The sequence below is a fragment of the Oncorhynchus gorbuscha genome, linkage group LG05 (genome assembly GCF_021184085.1).
Source record: "Oncorhynchus gorbuscha isolate QuinsamMale2020 ecotype Even-year linkage group LG05, OgorEven_v1.0, whole genome shotgun sequence".
In the NCBI taxonomy this organism is placed as follows: Eukaryota; Metazoa; Chordata; class Actinopteri; order Salmoniformes; family Salmonidae; genus Oncorhynchus; species Oncorhynchus gorbuscha.
This window is the reverse complement of record NC_060177.1, coordinates 80,397,299-80,418,674: the sequence shown is the minus strand read 5'-3', so window position 1 is coordinate 80,418,674 and position 21,376 is coordinate 80,397,299. Positions and strand designations below refer to the sequence as shown.

The 21,376-nt window shown below is 45.3% G+C and overlaps 1 protein-coding gene across 2 annotated transcripts in view; it reads left to right on the top strand.

The window, feature by feature from the left end:
- The window catches only part of LOC124036563 (growth hormone receptor-like), a 103,595-nt gene extending 83,108 nt beyond the window's left edge, over positions 1-20,487 (top strand). For both annotated transcript variants that reach the window (XM_046351283.1, XM_046351284.1), the window contains exons 4-10: positions 4-176; positions 1,747-1,925; positions 2,316-2,469; positions 3,641-3,731; positions 3,858-3,927; positions 18,723-18,946; positions 19,343-20,487. In XM_046351283.1, the coding sequence (XP_046207239.1) occupies positions 4-176; positions 1,747-1,925; positions 2,316-2,469; positions 3,641-3,731; positions 3,858-3,927; positions 18,723-18,946; positions 19,343-20,192 (1,741 nt within the window). In that variant the 3' untranslated portion in view covers positions 20,193-20,487. The remainder of the gene's footprint in view (positions 1-3; positions 177-1,746; positions 1,926-2,315; positions 2,470-3,640; positions 3,732-3,857; positions 3,928-18,722; positions 18,947-19,342) is intronic.
- Positions 20,488-21,376: the final 889 nt, after the last annotated feature.

Genomic DNA, 21,376 nt, shown 5'->3' with positions numbered 1-21,376 from the left:
TAGGAATGACTTGACGAAGGAATGGAAGGAGTGCCCTGACTACTCCTCCTCTGTGAAGAACGAGTGCTTCTTTAATAAGAACAACACGGTTATCTGGATCAAATACTGTGTGCGGCTCCACTCTGAACGCCAGAACAAAACCTACGATACCTTGTGCTTCGAATTGCAGGACATTGGTGAGGGCACAACAGAGACATGCTAATATGGACTGTTGTACTTAACAACACTTAGTTGATAGCCCCTAGACACTTCTTTATGCCCAGATGCAGAACTGAGGAATCTGAATGAGCCTGACTGGCTTACCTACTGGGTGGGGTTCTCAATGAAATCCCTGTTCATTTTCTGGAAGCCACTGATGTCTTTTAAAAAATCCAGAACTTGACTGTTTGAAATACACAATTGTCATCAAGTCTCAGTCTTGACATCATCAGTGGCAGTTGACTTTAACACTTTGTTGCATCCATCTACCTGATTGGTTGAGGGGCCATCCAAACATGTCGTGGGACGAGGGGTTGATTACGGTTTCGTTAAATCATGTTGACAGGAGTAATTGGGTTGAAATGAAAACCTGTAAGCACACTGGGCTCCCAGGAGGACCAGGAGCAGTAAGGCCGAGAGGGCCAACACGTTATCAGAAATACTAGGACAACAGCATTGTCCTGTTGCATGTTGGTCAATGTCAGACCACGCTCCCACAGTTTTAATATACTGTATCGAATTTACCTAACAGTGGGAACATGTGTGGAAATGACAAGGATCCATATTAGACGGACACCGTAGGAAAAATAATGAAATATTGTAAAGCAACTTCTTCATCCCACCCCTCCAAAAGCAGAGAAGGACGATCAGCATGTGAGACTAACGATAGCTGAGGGATGGAGGCCGTTTCTACCAGAAACCCTGTGTTCAGAGGTGAAATGAAAGATGACAGCAGGGATGAACAGAAGGAGGGGAGGACAATCCTCAGTCAGAATAGAACCGATGATAATGATTGATCGTAGCAGCAGCTGTTGTTATTATTCGGAGGTTTCACACCTGGACTAGTGGATACAGGTACACTGGCGGGGACAGGTGTCAGACATGCTCTTCTAATGTAAGGTGGACAATGTGATAGACATTTTCTATAGCAGGGTTCCCCAACTGGCGGCCCGCGGATTATTTTATTTGGCCCCCCATGTAAAAGTAAATAAATGAACTCTTAAATAAATAATTGAGTTAAAATATTTTATTGTTGGACAGAAAATACATCAGGAACAAAATCAGCAGGAAATCAGCTCAAAGTGATGTAGGAAATCTGTTCCCAAGTCTTCCCATAGAGACACGTGAACGTATCCCAATGTCATCAAGGTTTGAAATGATTATATTTAGTCAAATACTGTATCTGTTTGGGCTTATTGCGGTCCATTTGCAGTGTACAAGTGATTTATAATTATGTTCTGGCCCCTCGACCCTCCGCTCAAGAAACAATCTGCCGGCGGCTGAATGTAGTTGGGGACCCCTGGTCTATAGACTAGCAGCGAAACTTGAGATTTTGGTCCTGGGAGCCACAAGGGGTACAGGCTTTGTCCCAGTCCATCTCAAAAACACATGATTAAACCAATTGAGGTTTATGTTGAAGACAATTCTAAATTGGTTGACTTGTCTCATCAGTACATAATGCATATGGAGAAGGAAACCACTTTACACTATTGGTCATTTATTGGCCAGTCATTCATATACTGACCTATGCCCTTTCGTCCCTGCCAGTGCACCCTGACCCGCCAGTGGCTCTGAATTGGACGCTGCTGAACATCAGCCGGTCGGGCCTGAACTATGACATCATGGCGAGCTGGGAACCCCCGCCCTCGGCCGACGTATCAGTTGGATGGTTGACACTGGTGTATGAAGTCCAGTACAGGAGGAGGAACAGCTCACACTGGAAAGTGGTGAGTCACAGGGACACACACACACACACACACCCTGATGGCCTATTACCCAACTGCCTCTGTAGCTTTGATGGGGCCGTAGCGGAAGCCAGAGCTAGGCCTTCTGGGAAAACAGGGTATGGTTGAGGGGCAGGGGTCAGAGGAGTTAGAAGGCAAGGCCAGGGAAGGTCACTGACAGATCAACCTCTCATAGACACAAACAAGTGGAGAGATTCTGTTGTTGACTGCCTCAATCGGCGAAGTTTGTTTGTGGCACAGAAGACTGTATATAGAAACACATTTACTCTGAGACATAATAACTTTTTATTTGGACATTTCATAGCTTTACATCATATTCCTCTCTTACGAATGTTTTTTCCCATGTCTCCCTCTTCCCCGTCTCTCTCTCAGTTGGAGCATGAGTTTGGCACCCAGCAGTCTATCTACGGCCTTCAGACAGGAGAGGCGTACGAGGTGCGTGTGCACTGTGCAATGAGGGCCTTCAATAACTTTGGGGAGTTCAGTGATGTCATCTTTGTCCACGTGCCAGAGATTCCCAATAAAGGTGAGAGGTTGGGGTCAGGTGGGTTCAGGCAGGGCAGGTTGGGGCCAGGCAGGGCGTGGTAGAGCGGGGTCTGGGTGGAGTCAGACAGGGTGGCTCATGTTGAGGTAGAGGGAAGAGGGGCAGTGTTGTTTACACTATTAAATGTAGTTTTACAGAGACAGTGCACATTAATCAACATTACTGTAAAAGTGCCCATTTCAGACAGATTTTTCAACTGCCGTCCCTGGGAACAAACATGGCAGCCATCTTGTGCAAGGATAAGATAGTATCACTGCATAATGACAATGGTTAAGTGTTCTTCATTGTTACGAATCCCTTTTGGCCCGACAGTCTAGGGGGGATGGTAATGAGACCCGTAACATAACTCATGCAAATTATTTTTGTGACAAAGTAAAAGTGTGAACGAAATAACCACGACAACAGAAATCTACCGTCAAACTCTAGGTTTATTTATAAATACACGGTAATGGGGGAGCAGGAAAAGGGGCTGAGCTGGACCCAAGGAAAGAAACAATAAATATACAAAAACACACCCCTAAGCTAGACTAGCCTACTTTAACAACAGCTAACTAACTAACCAAAAATACAGTGGGTGGTCCGCCCAGTTCTAACTAGTGTATTTAACAAAGTTCACCTACGGGTAGTGTATGCCCATGGGCGACTTGTCTTGGTTTCCCCTTTTCCCACCAGCAAACAAACAAACACCATAACCAAAAACAATACTCACAGGTGATGACAAAGTGCTATGGAGGTGCTTTAAACAAAAGAGAGGTTAAGACACAACGCGAGAGTGAAACACAGAGACCTACAGACATGGCATTTACAGAGAGATTGAGCTGAGCTGAGCTTTAGAACAAACAAATGATGGGGTTTTTTAAACCATGGGGAAGGAACTGTGATAGGTCAGGAAATAGGAGGAGGTGTGTCTTCTGATTGATGATTGATTGTTGACTGATTGGGGAGTGAGGATTTTCACCTGTGAGGGGAGAAGGAGAGAAAAGAAACACACACAGGATACACACACACACAGGATAACTGTATCCGTAACATTCATTATAAGATATGTTGGTGGTCATGATGATAATGATAATGATGGTCCATGATGATGATGATGATGGCCGTGATGAAGACGATGATGATGATTAAGTTGATGATGATGATCCTGTTCTAGAGTCAACATTCCCTGTGACTCTGGTCCTGATCTTCGGGGCTGTGGGCGTGGCCATTCTCCTCATGCTCATCATCTTCTCTCAGCAGCAGAGGTGAGGACACACACACAGGCATGCGCACACACACACAGGCATGCGCGCACACACACACAGGCATGTGCACACACACACACATACACACACAGTCATCTTCATCTCATCTCTTCCTCTTCCTCTCAGATTGATGGTGATTCTGCTGCCTCCTGTCCCTGCACCCAAAATCAAAGGGATAGATCCAGCACTGCTTAAGGTAAGACAACAAACATTGCGTGCATGCTATCAACTATTTAGGATGTAAAAACAAGTGTGAATTGTTATGGCTCAGAGTGCATTACAGATTATTATACTCAACAAAAATATAAATGCAGGCAACAATTTCTAAGATTTTACCTATTTAGAGTTCATTTAAGGAAATCAGTCAATTTAAATACATTTTAGGCCCTAATTTATGGATTTCAAATGACTGGGAATACATATATGCATCTGTTGGTCACAGATTGGGAGGGCAGGGTAGCCTAGTGGTTAGAGCGTTGGACTTGTAACCGGAAAGTCCAAACCCCCGAGCTGACAAGGTACAAATCTGTCGTTCTGCCCCTGAACAGGCAGTTAACCCACTGTTCCTAGGCCGTCATTGAAAATAAGAATCTGTTCTTAACTGACTTGCCTGGTTAAATAAAGGTAAAATAAAAAAAGTTTAAAAAGATACCTATAAAAAGGTAGGGGTGTGGATTAGAAAACCAGTCAGTCAGTACCTGGTGTGACCACCATTTGCCTCATGCAGTGCGACACATCTCCTTCACATAAAGTTGATCAGGCTGTTGATTGTGGCCTGTGGAATGTTGTCCCACTCCTCTTCAATGGCTGTGCGAAGTTGCTAATATTGGCGGGAACTGGAACATGCTGTCGATCCAGAGCATCCCAAACGTTCTCAATGGGTGACATGTCTGGTGAGTATGCAGGCCATGGAAGAACTGGTACATTTTCAGCTTCCAAGAATTGTGTTCAGATCCTTGCGACATGGGGCCGTGGCTTATCATGCTGAAACATGAGGTGATGGCGGCGGATGAATGGCACGACAATGGGCCTCAGGATCTTGTCACAGTATCTCTCTGGATTTAAATTGCCATCAATTAAGTGTAATTGTGTTTGTTTCCATAGTTTATGCCTGCCCATACCATAACCCCACCATATCCTGCAGGTTAAAAACCCAGATGTGGGGGTCCTGGTCTGGCGTGATTACACGTGGACTGTTTGGTGGAGGAGGCTGTTTTTAATGATTCAGGTTAGGTCCTTTGGTTCCAGTGAAGGGAAACATTTACTCTACAGCATACAATGACATTCTAGACGATTCTGTGCTTCCAACTTTGGGGAAGGCCCTTTCCTGTTTCAGCATGACAATGCCCCTGTGCAAAGCAAGATCCATACAGAAATGGTTTGTCGTTCGTTGTGGAAGAACTTGACTGGCTTGCACAGAGCCCTGACCACAACCCCATCAAACACCTTTGGGGTGAATTGGAATGCCGAATATGAACCAAGCCTAATTGCCCAACATCAGTGCCCGACCTCAATAATGCTCTTGTGGCTAAAAGCAAGCAAATCCCCGCAGCAATGTTTCAACATTTAGTGGAAAGCCTTCCCAGACGAGTGGAGGCTATAACAGCAAAGGGGGGACCAACTCCATATTATTGCCCATGATTTTGGAATGAGATTTTCGAAGAGCAGGTGTCCACATAATTTTGGTCATGTAGCGTATCATAAGCCATATGTACATATGATGAAAACACATAATCCACATTGATGTTAATTCAAAACATGGTTTGAGTAGGAAGTTGAACAATGACATACTATAAGAGATTACTTGTTGTGTTTTTATTATTACTTTTATATTAGTTCTCTATTTTCTCTCTCTCTCAATTGTTGGGAAGGCCCATAAATAAGCATTTCACTGTTAGTCTACACCTGTTCTTTACGAATTATGTGACCAAGAAGATTTGATTTTATATGCTCTAGAGATACGAGCTAAGGGGAGGAGGATGTGTGGTTGTGACCAGGTGTGACCAGGTGTCTTTGTGTTGGTGTGCTGATAAAATTGGATGTGGGCTGCTGTTGATGAGGAACATGTACTTTTCAAACAACCCCACCACTTGTACAGTAGCTCAAGTAAACCACTCAGTGTCCCTATGAACAGGAAACCACTCAGTGTCCCTATGAAGAGGAAACCATTCAGTGTCCCTATGAAGAGGAAACCACTCAGTGTCCCTATAAAGAGGAAACCACTCAGTGTCCCTATAAAGAGGAAACCACTCAGTGTCCCTATGAAGAGGAAACCACTCAGTGTCCATATAAAGAGGAAACCACTCAGTGTCCATATAAAGAGGAAACCACTCAGTGTCCATATAAAGAGGAAACCACTCAGTGTCCATATAAAGAGGAAACCACTCAGTGTCCCTATGAACAGGAAACCACTCAGTGTCCCTATGAAGAGGAAACCACTCAGTGTCCCTATGAAGAGGAAACCACTCAGTGTCCCTATGAAGAGGAAACCACTCAGTGTCCCTATGAAGAGGAAACCACTCAGTGTCCCTATGAAGAGGAAACCACTCAGTGTCCCTATGAAGAGGAAACCACTCAGTGTCCCTATGAAGAGGAAACCACTCAGTGTCCCTATGAAGAGGAAACCACTCTGTGTCCCTATGAAGAGGAAACCACTCTGTGTCCCTATGAAGAGGAAACCACTGTGTCCCTATGAAGAGGAAACCACTCTGTGTCCCTATGAAGAGGAAACCACTCTGTGTCCCTATGAAGAGGAAACCACTCTGTGTCCCTATGAAGAGGAAACCACTCTGTGTCCCTATGAAGAGGAAACCACTCAGTGTCCCTATAAAGAGGAAACCACTCAAATCAAATCAAATCAAATTTTATTTGTCACATACACATGGTTAGCAGATGTTAATGCGAGTGTAGCGAAATGCTTGTGCTTCTAGTTCCGACAGTGCAATGATAACCGACAAGTAATCTAACTAACAATTCCAAAACTACTGTCTTATACACAGTGTATGGGGATAAGGAACATGTACATAAGGATATATGAATGAGTGATGGTACAGAGCAGCATACAGTAGATGGTATCGAGTACAGTATATATATATATGAGATGAGTGTGTAGACAAAGTAAACAAAGTGGCATAGTTAAAGTGGCTAGTGATACATGTGTTACATAAGGATGCAGTCGATGATGTAGAGTACAGTATATACATATGCATATGAGATGAATAATGTAGGGTAAGTAACATTATATAAGGTAGCATTGTTTAAAGTGGCTAGTGATATATTTACATCATTTCCCATCAATTCCCATTATTAAAATGGCTGGAGTTGGGTCAGTGTCAATGACAGTGTGTTGGCAGCAGCCACTCAATGTTAGTGGTGGCTGTTTAACAGTCTGATGGCCTTGAGATAGAAGCTGTTTTTCAGTCTCTCGGTCCCAGCTTTGATGCACCTGTACTGACCTCGCCTTCTGGATGATAGCGGGGTGAACAGGCAGTGGTTCGGGTGGTTGATGTCCTTGATGATCTTTATGGCCTTCCTGTAACAACGGGTGGTGTAGGTGTCCTGGAGGGCAGGTAGTTTGCCCCCAGTGATGCGTTGTGCAGTCCTCACTACCCTCTGGAGAGCCTTACGGTTGAGGGCGGAGCAGTTGCCGTACCAGGCGGTGATACAGCCCGCCAGGATGCTCTCGATTGTGCATCTGTAGAAGTTTGTGAGTGCTTTTGGTGACAAGCCAAATTTCTTCAGCCTCCTGAGGTTGAATAGGCGCTGCTGCGCCTTCTTCACGACGCTGTCAGTGTGAGTGGACCAATTCAGTTTGTCTGTGATGTGTATGCCGAGGAACTTAAAACTAGCTACCCTCTCCACTACTGTTCCATCGATGTGGATAGGGGGTGTTCCCTCTGCTGTTTCCTGAAGTCCACAATCATCTCCTTAGTTTTGTTGACGTTGAGTGTGAGGTTATTTTCCTGACACCACACTCCGAGGGCCCTCACCTCCTCCCTGTAGGCCGTCTCGTCGTTGTTGGTAATCAAGCCTACCACTGTTGTGTCGTCCGCAAACTTGATGATTGAGTTGGAAGCGTGCGTGGCCACGCAGTCGTGGGTGAACAGGGAGTACAGGAGAGGGCTCAGAACGCACCCTTGTGGGGCCCCCGTGTTGAGGATCAGCGGGGAGGAGATGTTGTTACCTACCCTCACCACCTGGCGGCGGCCCGTCAGGAAGTCCAGTACCCAGTTGCACAGGGCGGGGTCGAGACCCAGGGTCTCGAGCTTGATGACGAGCTTGGAGGGTACTATGGTGTTGAATGCCGAGCTGTAGTCGATGAACAGCATTCTCACATAGGTATTCCTCTTGTCCAGGTGGGTTAGGGCAGTGTGCAGTGTGGTTGAGATTGCATCGTCTGTGGACCTATTTGGGTGGTAAGCAAATTGGAGTGGGTCTAGGGTGTCAGGTAGGGTGGAGGTGATATGGTCCTTGACTAGTCTCTCAAAGCACTTCATGATGACGGAAGTGAGTGCTACGGGGCGGTAGTCGTTTAGCTCAGTTACCTTAGCTTTCTTGGGAACAGGAACAATGGTGGCCCTCTTGAAGCATTTGGGAACAGCAGACTGGTATAGGGATTGATTGAATATGTCCGTAAACACACAGGCCAGCTGGTCTGCGCATGCTCTGAGGGCGCGGCTGGGGATGCCGTCTGGGCCTGCAGCCTTGCGAGGGTTAACACGTTTAAATGTCTTACTCACCTCGGCTGCAGTGAAGGAGAGACCGCATGTTTCCGTTGCAGGCCGTGTCAGTGGCACTGTATTGTCCTCAAAGCGGGCAAAAAAGTTATTTAGTCTGCCTGGGAGCAAGACATCCTGGTCTGTGACTGGGCTGGATTTCTTCCTGTAGTCCGTGATTGACTGTAGACCCTGCCACATGCCTCTTGTGTCTGAGCCATTGAATTGAGATTCCACTTTGTCTCTGTACTGACGCTTAGCTTGTTTGATAGCCTTACGGAGGGAATAGCTGCACTGTTTGTATTCAGTCATGTTGCCAGACACCTTGCCCTGATTAAAAGCAGTGGTTCGCGCTTTCAGTTTCACGCGAATGCTGCCATCATCCACGGTTTCTGGTTAGGGAATGTTTTTATCGTTGCTATGGGAACGACATCTTCGACGCACGTTCTAATGAACTCGCACACCGAATCAGCGTATTCGTCAATATTCCCATCTGACGCAATACGAAACATGTCCCAGTCCACTTGATGGAAGCAGTCTTGGAGTGTAGAGTCAGCTTGGTCTGACCAGCGTTGGACAGACCTCAGCGTGGGAGCCTCTTGTTTTAATTTCTGCCTGTAGGCAGGGATCAGCAAAATGGAGTCGTGGTCAGCTTTTCCGAAAGGGGGGCGGGGCAGGGCCTTATATGCGTCGCGGAAGTTAGAGTAACAATGAGCCAAGGTTTTACCACCCCTGGTTGCGCAATCGATATGCTGATAAAATTTAGGGAGTCTTGTTTTCAGATTGGCTTTGTTAAAATCCCCAGCTACAATGAATGCAGCCTCCGGATAAATGTTTTCCAGTTTGCAAAGAGTTAAATAAAGTTCGTTCAGAGCCATCGATGTGTCTGCTTGGGGGGGATATATACGGCTGTGATTATAATCGAAGAGAATTCTCTTGGAAGATAATGCGGTCTACATTTGATTGTGAGGAATTCTAAATCAGGTGAACAGAAGGATTTGAGTTCCTGTATGTTTCCTTCATCACACCATGTCCCGTTAGTCATGAGGCATACGCCCCCGCCACTCTTCTTACCAGAGAGATGTTTGTTTCTGTCGGCGCGATGCGTGGAGAAACCCGTTGGCTGCACCGCCCTGGATAGCGTCTTCCCAGTAAGCCATGTTTCCGTAAAGCAGAGAACGTTGCAGTCTCTGATGTCCCTCTGGAATGCTACCCTTTCTCGGATTTCATCAACCTTGTTGTCGAGAGACTGGACATTGGCAAGAAGAATACTGGGAAGTGGTGCGCGATGTGCCCTTTTTCGGAGTCTGACCAGAACACTGCCGCGTTTCCCTCTTTTTCGGAGTCGTTTCCTTGGGTCGCTGCATGCGATCCATTCCGTTGTCCTGTTTGTAAGGCAGAACACAGGATCCGCGTCGCGGAAAACATATTCTTGGTCGTACTGATGGTGAGTTGACGCTGATCTTATATTCAGTAGTTCTTCTCGACTGTATGTAATGAAACCTAAGATGACCTGGGGTACTAATGTAAGAAATAACACGTAAAAAAAACAAAAAACTGCATAGACACTCAGTGTCCCTATGAAGAGGAAACCACTCAGTGTCCCTATGAAGAGGAAACCACTCAGTGTCCCTATGAAGAGGAAACCACTCAGTGTCCCTATGAAGAGGAAACCACTCAGTGTCCCTATGAAGAGGAAACCACTCGGTGTCCCTATGAAGAGGAAACCACTCAGTGTCCCTATGAAGAGGCAATAAAACACAGTAAGTAATATGATAGGACTGGAAATGACCAGGGTACGCACATAGAAATAGAATCTAAATTATTGATATTATAATAATAATAGGCTTTGTGGGTACACATGAGGGCTTGGCAATGAAACGCAAAGACCATCAATTTTGTCCTTGGAAATGCATGGAGTTTTTTTATAGCCAATTTATAAACTCTCTCTGCTCCACTATACTTTTCAGTGGTCAGAGTTCAAGATGCTCTTATACTATTTTAAGGACTGGATCTTAGGACAACAGCATATACGGTACAACATATTGTATACTTTACAATTTAGAGACAATTGATAAGATGGAGGGTAGGGTTGCACATTTTGGGGAATATTCAGGTGGAAACTTTCTGTAGGAATTAACGGAAATATATGCAAATTAATATTAATACCATTTAAATGTAGATGGTTTTTGTATTGGATATATTTACCATATCATATGGAGACAGAAACAGAAACATTTTACCTTATCATAAGTAAACATAATTGTAAATGATTAAATCCTTCCAATAGAAAAATACATATATTTAGTTACAAATTGAACTTTAATTAAATGAGTTGACTCTAAACATGGGATGATTTCACTGAACAACAAAATAAATGGAATATTGAATGATCCCCAATGATCCATCACATCTCCCAAAAACGTTTTCAACATACATCTTTAAAATCATAGTCTAGAAACAAAAGCTTTGGTTGTCTTCCTCTCAGGCTTCCATGTCTTCTCCCTGGACCTCCTCAATGTCCACCTCTTGAACAACAGACTCTAAAGCCTCATCTTCACTGTCACTTTCCAACCTTGTTGAGGATGGCTCGTTGTCAGGCTCAAAAAGGCAAAAATTTGCCCGGACGGCCACCAAATTTTCAAACCTTGTATTGGTCAACCTGTTGCGTGCTTTGGTGTGTGTGTGTTCCCAAACAAGAACCAGTTGCACTCCGAGGCGGCTGATGTTGGTGGGATTTGGAGGATGATAGAGACAACAGGGGAAAGAGCCTCAGATCCACAAAGTCCCTACCAGGTAGCTGATGAGATATGTTGGCAAGACTGCCATATTGCATCTCCATCCCAAAGCCCTTGCTTGGAATTGTACTTTGCCAGACTGCCAAGAACCTTGCCCTCATCCAGGACAAGGTGGCGAGACATGGTAGTGATGACACTATTGGCCTTGTTGATCTCTGCACCAGACAGGATGCTTTCCTCTGCTTGGAGCAACAGTGAAGTGGGCAGGGCTGTACATATTTCTTCTCTTACATCTGCAAGCAGAGTCTGAACATCAGACCAGACAGGATGGCATTGTCTCCCTCAATCCGTGCAATGACAACTGCTACCGGTTTCAGGAGTTTCAGGCTGCTTACCACTCTCTCCCAAAATACATCATCCAGGGGGATCCTCTTGATGGGGCTGTCCATATCGGCAGACTGTGATATGGCCATTTCTTGGAGAGACTCCTTCCCCGCCAGGAGACTGTCAAACATGACAACACCACCCCAATGGGTGTTGCTGAGCAGCTTCAATGTGGTGCTCTTATTCTTCTCACTTGGTGCTCACCAGCGCCAAGTGAATCTGCTACCTCACCAGCAACCTGGTGAGGAAGGTTGCTGCTATAACTTGATGACCCTTCACATACCTAACCATTTCCTTGGCTCTCTTGTAGAGTATATCCATTCTTTTCAGTGCCATGATGTCCTTGAGGAGAAAATTCAATGCATGGGCAGCACAGCCAATGGGTGTGATGTGAGGGTAGAACAAGCAGCCTTGTTTGGTCTACCCATGTTTGCAGCATTGTCTGTCACCAGTGCAAAAACCTTCTGTGGTCCAAGGTAATTGATGACTGCCTTCAGCTCATTTGCAATGTAGAGACCGTTATGTCTGTGGTGCCTTGTGTCTGTGCTCTTGTAGAATACTGGTTGAGGGGTGGAGATGATGTAGTTAATTATTCCTTGCCCACAAACATTCAACCACCCATCAGAGATGATTGCAATACAGTCTGCTTTCTCTATGATTTGCTTGACCTTCACTTAAACTCTGTTGAAATCTGCATCCAGCAAATGAGTAGATAAAGCATGTCTGGTTGGAGGGGTGTATACTGGGCGAAGAACATTCACAAATCTCTCCCAATACACATTGACTGTGAGCATCAGAGGTGAACCAGTTGCATACACAGCTCGAGCGATACATTCATCACTATTTATCAGACGATGTTCCTCCATTGAGTCAAATAAAAATATTGATTCCAGGAGGACCATGAGCTGTTGCTATCGATAAGGTGTCTGATTAACAATTTTCACCTCGAATAGAAGTAGAGGGACTTTTGTCAGAGGTTGCTTATTGTGAGCGATGAGGGAACTTTATGCACTTGGCCAGATGATTCTGCATCTGTGTTGCATTCTTCACATATGATTTGGCACAATATTTGCAAATATACACAGCTTTTCCTTCTACATTTTCTGCAGTTTAATGTCTCCACACATCAGATAGTGCCTGTGGCATTTTCGTATTTTAAACCCAATACAATTCCATGTACAGATAAATAGTTAAGCAGTTAGATTAAACAACTGCTTTGTAAGATACGTATTTTAAAATGAAACATGTATGGAAACAGGTGAATTACACTCCTCGGTTAGCAGGCTCAAGCAAGCTAAAACCCACATGGTAGCAAAAAATAACTAGCAGAAATTGTTAACAAGTTAGAAATTATTTAAACACACTGCTGTAGGCTACTATTTACTAGTTAACAAATAATAATGTATGTCATAAAATATATTCACCCACCCAGTATTGTAATCAAAACTTACCAGAAAGCATGTAGTCCTTGGCTCAGACAGTGTAGTAGTGTGGGCTCAATAGCATCTCATTAGTGTGCAAGATCTTGAGAACCAGCTGTACATGTGATGGAAGCGTGCACTGTGCATGCAGAGGGTTGCAATTCCATTGAATTGGGGATAGTTTAACCAAAATATGCAAAAAGACCTATATTTGACGTATGTGTATCCCACTAAAAAAGGTAAAATGTTATAAGCACATTTCTTTTGATGAATTTAAGCAAAATTCCCAGGCTTATCTTCCCATGGAAAATTTCCTGGAAAGTTTCTGACCCTTTGCAACCCTAATGGAGAGTGATAATGCCAGCATAGGAGGAAGTTGAATGTTTCAGAGGGGAAACTTGTCTTCAATACACAGGACTGCTGTATAAAAAATAGAAATGGGTCCTTACACACTCAACATGTTGCACATTATCCCTGTCATACACGTTACACTTCTCATAGCCACATACATTCACATACGTCATTATGTATTTATTTGACTTGTTTTACCTAGAGCCAGAATTGCAATTGAAACATTACTTAAAATATGTATTCTCTTCTTTTTTTATACCTGCTTAAAACACAAATACACAGTTGAAGTGGGAAGTTTACATACACTTAGGTTGGAGTCATTAATATATGTTTTTATGTGTCTGCTGCTAATGAGGGTACAGAGCGTATTGTTGTTTTTGATCAAATAAAGGAAACCTTAAGACAGTGTGATCAAGAGGGGTGTATGGTTTTAGGGGGGGACTGGAACTGTACAGTGGATTTTACTGTTGATCGCACCGCTGAAGAACCTCACCTGTGGTCAGCCACTTGCCTGTCTGGTCTATTAACTGAGTTTGAGCTTTCTGATGTGTGGAGAGTAAGGAATGCAAAAGTTAGGCAGTACACATGGTTAAAAGTTCATGAAGGTCGTGTCAGTGCAGCAAGGTTAGACAGGTTGTATGTATCTGATCACTACTGTAGTAGGGTTGGAAGGGAAGGTTGTATGTATTAGACAGGTTGTTAGGTTGTATGTATCTGATCACTACTGTAGAAGGGTTGGAAGGTTAGGGTTGGAAGCAATACTGTTAGGGTTGGAAGGTTAGACAGGTTGTATGTATCTGAGCACTACTGTAGTAGGGTTGGAAGGTTAGACAGGTTGTATGTATCTGATCACTACTGTAGTAGGGTTGGAAGGTGTGACATTACGCCTGTGGGTTTCTCTGATCATCATATTGTTACTGTTGATATTCACTTGTCCTGTCCACAAAGGTCATCATCTTACTGGTATTTTAATGTTAAATTGTTACATGATGTCATGTTTTGTGGCAGGTTTTTGTTGTTGGAGGATTACATACGGGAATTTTGAGTCCTTGAGACAATGGTGGGAGGTTGGGAAGGCCCAAATATGATTATTTTGTCAACAATATACTGCTCTGTCTCAAACTGAAGTTAAAGAGACTATCAAGGCCCTTGAACAGGACATCAAATCTATTGAATTGAAGCTGCTCACTCAGAACCACCCTGGACTAGTCATGAACTTACAGGACAAGAGAATGAACTGAGGTCCTTTCTGCATGAAAGAGTGAAGGGTGCCTTGATTAGGTCTCGTTTTGCTTCCCTCAAGGATATGGATGCTCCTAGCGCCTTTATTTAAACCTCGGACAGTCGACATTGAAACATATGTTCTACCTTCGTCTCTCTGATGGGAAGGTGACCACGGATGACAGTGAAATGTGTCGACGTGCCGTGGATTTCTACTCGGCCCTCTATAAGGAGGAGGATTGTGACTCTGTGTACTGAACAGTTGTTACGCGGTTTTCCTCAATTGGGACCTGAACCACGGATGACAGTGAAATGTGTCGACGTGCCGTGGATTTCTACTCATTGGACTCTGACATTACACTGCAAGAGCTGTCCACAGCAGTTATGCAGCTCTCAACAGGCCGAGCCCCTGGCATCGATGGTTTACCATCTGAGTTTTATAAGCACTTTTGGGGGTCTATTGGGGAGGATTTTTATGAAGTGGTGTGTGAATCTTTTCATGAGGGTTCTCTTCCTGTATCCTGTGCAGTGCTTTCACTGTTGCCAAAAAATTGGAGACCTGTTGCTTGGCTGTGCGCTGAATACAAAATTGTTTCTAAATGTCTCTCAAACAGGTTGAAAGAGTAAGGACCAGTCCTACTGTGTACCTGATCGCTCTATTGTTGACAACTTGTTTATGATTAGAGATGTTTTAGACATTTGTAAACTGTCTGATGTAAATGTGGGTTTACTTTCTTTGGATCAGGAGAAGGCTTTTGATCGTGTGGACCATCAGTACCTGTTTAAAACAATGAACACCTTTGGGTTTGGGGATGTTTTTTTGTCTTGGATGAGTTTACTGTATGCTGGGGCCTCGTGTATGGTGAAGGTGGGGGGTGGTTTGAGTTGCCCCATCCCTGTCCAAAGGGGCATCAGGCAGGGATGCCCAATTTCAGGGCAGTTATATGGCGATTGAACCAATGCTTTGTTTTTTAAGAGCGAAGCTTACTGGTTTCTCTGTGGCAGGTGTAATGAAGGGTCCCACGATAACACTGTCTGCATATGCAGATGACGTGACAGTTTTTATTACAGGGGGTGAGGATGTTAGGTTCTCTCAAACGCTCTAAAGGTGTATGAGGGGGCCTCAGCTAGAGTCAATTGGGGAAAGAGTGAAGCGCTATGGGCAGGTCAGCTTCAGTTGGGGTACGCTCCACGGTTACCAGGGGGGCAGAGATGGGATGAAGACTTTGGGTTTTTTTTCTAGGCTCCGATGTCTTTCAGAAAAAGAACTGGGAGGGTGTATTGGAGAAAGTGTGTGCCAGACTGTCAAGATGGAAATGGGTGCTGCCCCTGCTGTCTTATAGGGGAAGGGTCCTGGTAGCTAATAATCTTGCTGCCTCTACCCTGTAGCACAGACTAATGATTTTACAGCCACCAAAGGGTCTGATACAAGAGCTTCAGATGACCCTTGTCAATGTCTTCTGGTCTGGAGAACACTGGATTAAAGCTGCAGCCCTGTACCTGCCACTGCACGAGAGTGGGCAAGGCCTGGTGGACATTTCCTCTAGGATCATGGCTTTCCCCATTTCAAGCAGATGGTTCTAGCTGGGTCAAAACAGCCTACATATTGATGTGGAGAGCGGGCTGTTTGGGCTTAGATAAGCACCGTTTCCTCTTAAAGATGGAGGGGGGGGTTTGCCTGGCCTGACTCCATTTTATGAGTGTGTTATGCAGGCTTGGAGGGTTCTTGTCAAGTCCTGTAACGCCTGCACGCCACCAGGAATGTGTTTTTTTTGAAGAGCCTCTTTTTCACAACACTGCCATCCAGTCCTGTGTTCTGGGTTCAGCCAGCCTACATTCATGCCTTTTAGGCGTGGGGTGTACCAAGCTGGGTCATCTGATGCGGAGCAGATCGTTGGAGGAGCTGGGAGAAAGAGCGGGGATCCGATCATCTCGCCTACTGAGGAAGGTCGTCGCTGAGGTCTGTGACTCCTTGCCAGTGCTTCATCTGCAGTATGTGACTGACACTTCCAATTCTGATTGGTGGAAGGAGGGTCTAGATTGTGTTTCCTGCACTGATTGCTAGTGCTGCGGCGAGGGCATTTGAGGAGGACGTGGGGATGCTGCTTTCCTTCGATACCCCGGAGCTGGGGGAGTTCAAGGAGGTGGGAAAGAAGGCCATGTACAGAATATTTGTAAGTGTGTCCCATGCCTCTTCCCTGGAAGGGGTGAAATCGACGAGGTGGGCGGGTGTGCTTGGTCCAAGTGCCTCCCCAAAAGGCTGTTGGCGATCATTATATAAACTGCTTATTGATAACCTCCAATGGAGGATAATACATGGAGCCATAGCCACCAATATACATCTGGTACACCTGGATCCTACTGTTGGGGAGGGGTGTCCATTCTGTGCTGAGTCTGAAACTCTGGCACATCTGTCCCAGTTTGGTCGGGATGATTGACCTGATCACTAATTGGTTCTCAACGTTGGGAGAGGTTCTCTTCCCAACTGTATATATTTGGGCCAAAGTACAGGTTCAGCCAAAAGGGTGTAGTTGTGTTGCTTAATTTTGTGTTAGGGGCAGCAAAATTAGCGATATGGAAGACCCGGAAGAACAGTATTCGGGGACAGGGGTCTGTGGATGTGGTGGGAATGCTGGAGGGAATGTTTTCAACGAGACTAAGTGTTGAGTTTGCCTATTATAATCTTGTCAACAATATTGATCTGTTTTTGAGTATATGGGGTATTCAGAGGCTGTTGTGTTTAGTTACTGTGGAGGAGGAATTGGACTTGTGTTTTTAATTGATGTGTAACTGGTTTTGTATGAGTATTTATTGTGTGGTGGGCTCTCTCTCTCTCTCTCTCTCTCTCTTTTCCACTCATTCGAGGGCTTTATTGGCATGGGAAACATATGTTAACATTGCCATAGCAAGACGAGCTTCAATGCCATACAACACTCCTTCCGTGGCCTCCAACTGCTCGTAAACGCTAGTAAAACCAAATGCATGCTTTTCAACCGTTCGCTGCCTGCACCCGCACGCCCGACGAGCATCACCATCCCGGATGGTTCCGACCTAGAATATGTGGACATCTATAAGTACCTAGGTGTCTGGCTAAACTGTAAACTCTCCTTCCAGACTCATATCAAACATCTCCAATCTAAAATCAAATCTAGAGTCGGCTTTCTATTCCGCAACAAAGCCTCCTTCACTCACGCCGCCAAACTTACCCTAGTAAAACTGACTATCCTACCGATCCTCGACTTCGGCGATGTCATCTACAAAATAGCTTCTAATACTCTACTCAGCAAACTGGATGCAGTTTATCACAGTGCCATCCGTTTTGTTACTAAAGCACCTTATACCACCCACCACTGCGACCTGTATGCTCTAGTCGGCTTGCCCTCGCTACATATTCGTCGCCAGACCAACTGGCTCCAGGTCATCTACAAGTCCATGCTAGGTAAAGCTCCACCTTATCTCAGTTTACTGGTCATGATGGCAACACCCACCCGTAGCACGCGCTCCAGCAGGTGTATCTCACTGATCACCCTAAAGCCAACACCTCTTTTGGCCGCCTTTCCTTCCAGTTCTCTGCTGCCTGTGACTGGAACGAATTGCAAAAATCGCTGAAGTTGGAGACTTTTATCTCCCTCACCAACTTTAAACATCTGCTATCTGAGCAGCTAACCAACCGTTGCAGCTGTACATAGTCCATCGGTAAATAGCCCACCTATTTTACCTACCTCATCCCCATACTGTTTTTATATATTTACTTTTCTGCTCTTTTGCACACCAGTATCTCTACCTGCACATGACCATCTGATCATTTATCCCTCCAGTGTTAATCTGCTAAATTGTAATTATTCGCCTACCTCCTCATGCCTTTTGCACACAATGTATATAGACTCTTTTTTTATTTTTTATACTGTGTAATTGACTTGTTTATTGTTTACTCCATGTGTAACTCTGTGACGTTGTCTGTTCACACTGCTATGCTTTATCTTGGCCAGGTCGCAGTTGTAAATGAGAACTTGTTCTCAATTAGCCTACCTGGTTAAATAAAAGTGGAAAAAAAAGACAGTAGATAATAAAAATGTACAGTAAACATTACACTCACAGAAGTTCCAAAAGAAAAATAACATTTCAAATGTCATGTCTCTCCCTCTGTCACACCCCATCCAGAAGGGAAAGCTGGACGAGCTGAACTTCATCCTGAGTGGAGCTGGTATGGGGGCTCTCCACTCCTACCCCCCGGACCTGTACCAGGACGTGCCCTGGGTGGAGTTCATCGAGCTGGACGCAGACGAGCCTGAGCCTGGGGAGAAGGACAACCAGAGCTCAGACTCACAGAGACTGCTGGGTCACAATAACCACCACACAAACCATGGCTGCTTTCATGGCCTCAGGTATAGGATGGAGCAGGCTTTGTTCAGTGAAACAATTCTGAAATTATACTCGGAAAGTGTCAGTCTACAGGAGCCTCTTTGCATGAATCAGCGTTAAAGTAGATGAGATCTGGAATGGTACCTCCAGGTAACTCTCTCCCCTTCCACCCCTTCCTCTCTCTCTCTTTCCTCCTCTTTCTCTCTTTCCTCATCCCTCTGTCCCTCTCTCCCTCCCTCTGTCCCCCTCTCTCTTTCTCTCTTTCCTCCTCTTTCTCTCTCTCCCCCTCCCTCTGTCCCCCTCCCTCTGTCCCTCTCTCCCTCCCTCTGTCCCCCTCTCTCTTTCTCTCTCCTCCTCCCTCTGTCCCTCTCTCCCTCCCTCTGTCCCCCTCTCTCTTTCTCTCTCCCTCCCTCTCTCAGTATCCCTGATGATGACTCTGGCCGGGCCAGCTCCTATGATCCAGAGCTGCCTGACCAGGAGACTCTGATGTTAATGGCTGCCCTCCTGTCCTGCCAACCCAACAAAGTTGAGCCATGCTTGGGGAACTGTAGCCACTCAAGCACCCCATCCCTAGATGTGCTGGAGGTCCCATGCCCCGGGCTCCAGGCTCCAGACTTACCTCCAGAGGGAGGGGAGAGGCACCTGGTCCAGACCCAGCTGGGAGGCCCTCAGAGCTGGGTTAACATGGACTTCTATGCCCAGGTCAGCGATGTGACGCCCACCGGAGGGGTGGTGCTCTCGCCAGGCCAGCAGGTCGGAGCCCCGGAGAACACTCCAACAACAGATAAGGATAAGAAAGGAAAAATGGAGGGAGGAGAGGAGGAGAGTGAGGAAGAGGAGGAGAGGAGAACGAACAAGCTGAAGTTTCAGTTGCTGGTGGTTGCTCCTGAGGCAGGGGGCTACACGACAGAGAGCAGTGGCCGGCAGATGAGCACCCCTGACCCCTCCTCACCTGGGGAGGTCTACCACACCTTCCCCCTACCTTCTGCCGAGAGCAAGCCCCACCAGGAGGCCTATCTTCCTGCTACCACCCTCCTAGGGGACTACCAGTCCCCCTACATCCTTCCTGACTCCCCCCCTGCTCAGTTCCTCCCCCCTGTTTCGGACTACACTGTGGTTCAGGATGTTGATTTCCAGCACAGCCTTCTCCTCAACCCCCCTTCCCCCCAGAGGTCCCCTACTTGTTCCCCACAACCTCCCTCCAAGCCCCTGCCCGTCATGCCCATAGGGTACCTCACCCCAGACCTGTTGGGCAACCTCTCGCCTTAAGAAAAACTACACCGCCCAGGAGGCCTTGGGGCGTAGAGGTTGGAGGCCACTTGTCATGAAGTCAATAATCATCACAGACAGCCTTGTTCTACTTGATCAATGTTGGAAGCCAAATATCTCACGGGACAGACTCGAAAACAAGCATGGTCGTTTGTTCGACAGTTTGCTTGAAGGGAAGCTGAGGAAGAGAAATGTTTAGTTGTTGTGTTTGGCTTTTATGAGTGACTGGAACTTGAGGAAAGAGCTTCTGTAAAATTGGCCTTTCTGGTTTGACAGAGCTTAAAGTGATACGTGAACAGATCTTACGGTGTTTCTTTCTGACTAAGACTGAGACACCGAAAAACCCACAGTCTGAAACCTTGAAATGCACGGTTCTCTAATATACACACAGATATACTTATGCACCATACATACACAGACAGACAAGCTCAGACATGGTTCTAGTTCTATGTTACCTGATACTTCAATATATCTGTTGTTGGACTGATGAGGTGCAATGTAAACATTTGCCTTGCAGACACACCTAGTCCCACCTTAATGTATAAATATCGACGTTTAACATATACATATTTCATACTCTAGCTTATTGGTTTAAGTCTTAATTTGACTGTAGATGGATCCAATAACAACATGTCTGGGAGAATAACAAGCACATCTACTTGCCATTTATACAAACACACTAACTTTAACATCATCGTTATGGCCCCATTAATTGACAGAACACTTGAGTGTGCTGTTTGTCAAACTTAGCGCTACAGCGAGCAGTGACTATTAGTAACTACGGTCATTCATTTTGCGCTCTCATTATTTTGCTTAATGCCATATTTTCATGCTTATATTTCTCTTGCATCCTTTTTGCGGCAGAGTCATCTAATTATTACCAGACTGAGGTCAGTTTTTAACATGGCCATTAGACGACCTGTCTGCACTCACTGTGACAACTCAGACACCGGTCACTATAATAAACAGATAACAAGAAAACCCGTAACACCAAGCAGATTTCACTTACAGCGTAGACTTATTTCTCACAATATAGGAAAGACTGCTTTTATATGTTCTACTTTCTGACTTTGCATTCATTGTAAATGCAGGGACAATAGAGCTCCACAGTGGAGGTGTCATAATAACCATAAAACCTAGTGGTCAAACAGGGAAATAGTTCCAATCATTGATTTTCCACCATA